At 29.8% G+C, this 2,263-nt stretch overlaps 1 protein-coding gene across 1 annotated transcript; it reads left to right on the forward strand.

Annotated features, from left to right (window-relative positions):
* The first annotated feature begins 1,716 nt into the window (after positions 1–1,716).
* LOC102578686 (uncharacterized) lies at positions 1,717–2,052 on the forward strand. The gene has a single exon (XM_006338552.2). The coding sequence runs from the start codon at positions 1,717–1,719 to the stop codon at positions 2,050–2,052; it is 336 nt and encodes a 111-aa protein (XP_006338614.1).
* The last annotated feature ends 211 nt before the right edge of the window (positions 2,053–2,263 follow it).

Here is a 2,263-nt window from a genome sequence, read left to right on the forward strand (position 1 = left end):
GAAAAATCTTATGGCAAAACTTTCTTATTTAATGTATCTAGTAGAAATACAACACTTATCATTTAAATAGAAAGGATCTTCATTATGTATCTTCTCTAAATTTTCGATAATTTTGAATCAAAATTGAAAGAATCTTCAATGAACTAGGAGAATAATTTTGAAACTCAAAATTTTCAATAATTTTGAATCAAAACTGAAATGATCTTCAATGAACTAGGAGAAAAAATTGAATCTCAAAATTTTCGACAATATTGAATCAAAATTGAAAGGATCTTTGATGAACTTGAAGATTCATAAAAGAAATCGTTTGTCCAACAACAATTCCATCACTTTTGTATCCTTCCTAACTCACCTCGCTTATCCAAAATTTCGACAAATTTTTTGAATCAAATCTGAAAGGTTTCTTCGCTGAATAGAGCGATTTGAAAAATTGAATTTCTTCATTATGTTAGGATTTATCTTTGTATGATTGAAAGTAAGAAGAAATGTAAGAAGATTGAAATATCCATTATGTATCGTATGAAATTTTCGGCTAATGGAGGAAACAAAGAGAATGATGAACAAGAAGAAAAAAAAATTAATTTTTGAATTTTTTGGTTTATTACACTATATGAATAAATTCTTGACAATAATTTGAAATGAAATAACACAATTTATGGGATCTTAATTTGATTTTCAGTTTTCCCCCCTCCCCCTCCCTTAATTAGTGCAACAAATGGATACTATGAGATCTTAATTTGATTTTTCAATTTTTTCCCTTAATAAGTGCAATAGATTGATAATCAACAATAATGTATCTGGATCCTTAATTCTGTATCCGAAATGCCTAAAAACATGGGATTTGTGTAATTAGAAAAAGAGTAGGGATAGAATGTAATTTAGATTTTACACTATGATATTTATGTAAGTTATACAAAATTGTATGACATAACAAACTATTAATTCAAATTAAATGTTATAGCCATAGTTTCTTTTATTTGTAATTCGCAGCAAACATTTTATGTTTTTTGCCATCTCATTTGTATACCGAAATATACAAATAGACCCAAATACATATTTTTTTTATGTATATGTAAAACGAAATATACAGATTAATAGTCATAGCAAACATAAAATTTGCTATGAAGCGCAATTATACAAACTATAACTATAACATACAAATATGATTTTTATGTTTGCTAAACCTAAAGTTTACTCTTTATGGTATATACCAAAAAGTGCTCTCTTATAAAATTGTATGAGGCCCCTTTCATTTGGGCCTAACATTAAAGGGCTTTTAGTGGAACAGGTTTGGGCCTTCCAAAAAACAATGATTGGAATATAAGCGGGAAAGAGAGCCGTTGCACCAAAATCATCAAATTCTGGCGCCAAAATCTAAAATTTTCATTAGATTTGAGCTGCCCATTGCCCGAAATTATACGGGTATCCCAAAAAAAAAAAATCACACAATATTCTTTATTACTATTATTATTATATATGATTATATATACTAGTATTAGGTTTTTTTTCCTACCGTCTTCTGTTTATAAAATCTGCACTTTATTTTGCCGCCTTCTCTTCTTTTTCCCTCATTCAAAGTCTTTCATATTTATACCCACCCTTTTTTTCTCTTCTTCCTTAGTAGAAAACAAACAAACAACAAAGACCCTTTTGATTCATTCTAGTTTACAAAGTTCATATCTTTTTCGAGACTAGACGTATTTTTTTGGGTTATCAATGGGTTTTTCGAAGAAACATCAATTAGTGGATGGAAGCAAAGAAGAAAACAAAATGTGGGTAATTGCTGGAATAGCGTTTAGGCCTAATAAACTGAAATCAATATCCACAAAACCAAACAGAGGAGAAGAAGAATCTGAAGACGAAGTAGAAAAGAGTTCAACAACTCCGACAACAAGAGATTCAAGGATACCGGAAAAGCTACCATGTCCACCGGCTCCGTCGAAACGCCGGCCAGTATCAACATGTCATTATAATGGTGCTAGAGAGTTCTTTAATCCACCAGATCTTGAATCAGTATTTATTATTCGACATGTGGAGAGGGAAAATTATTAAACAAGAATTAGTACAGGGGCCAAAAAGAGGCCCTTTTGCTCTTGTTCTGTTTTTTTTCTTCTTCTTAAGTTTTATTAGTAGTAGTTTAGGTTTTTGAGATTTAGATAATGATAATGTAATATACAGAATACTAGATATTGTGTCAGTAGATTAAGCTAGTTTAGTTCAGTTTCTATCTATAAAACTAAGAAAATTCTCAGTATTATGGTCT

The sequence above is a fragment of the Solanum tuberosum genome, unplaced genomic scaffold (assembly GCF_000226075.1).
Source record: "Solanum tuberosum cultivar DM 1-3 516 R44 unplaced genomic scaffold, SolTub_3.0 scf00004, whole genome shotgun sequence".
Taxonomy (NCBI): Eukaryota; Viridiplantae; Streptophyta; class Magnoliopsida; order Solanales; family Solanaceae; genus Solanum; species Solanum tuberosum.

What these genes read in the sequence shown, in the direction of transcription:
- LOC102578686 (XM_006338552.2), top strand. Translation starts at nt 1,717, where the DNA reads ATGGGTTTTTCGAAGAAACATCAATTAGTGGATGGAAGCAAAGAAGAA.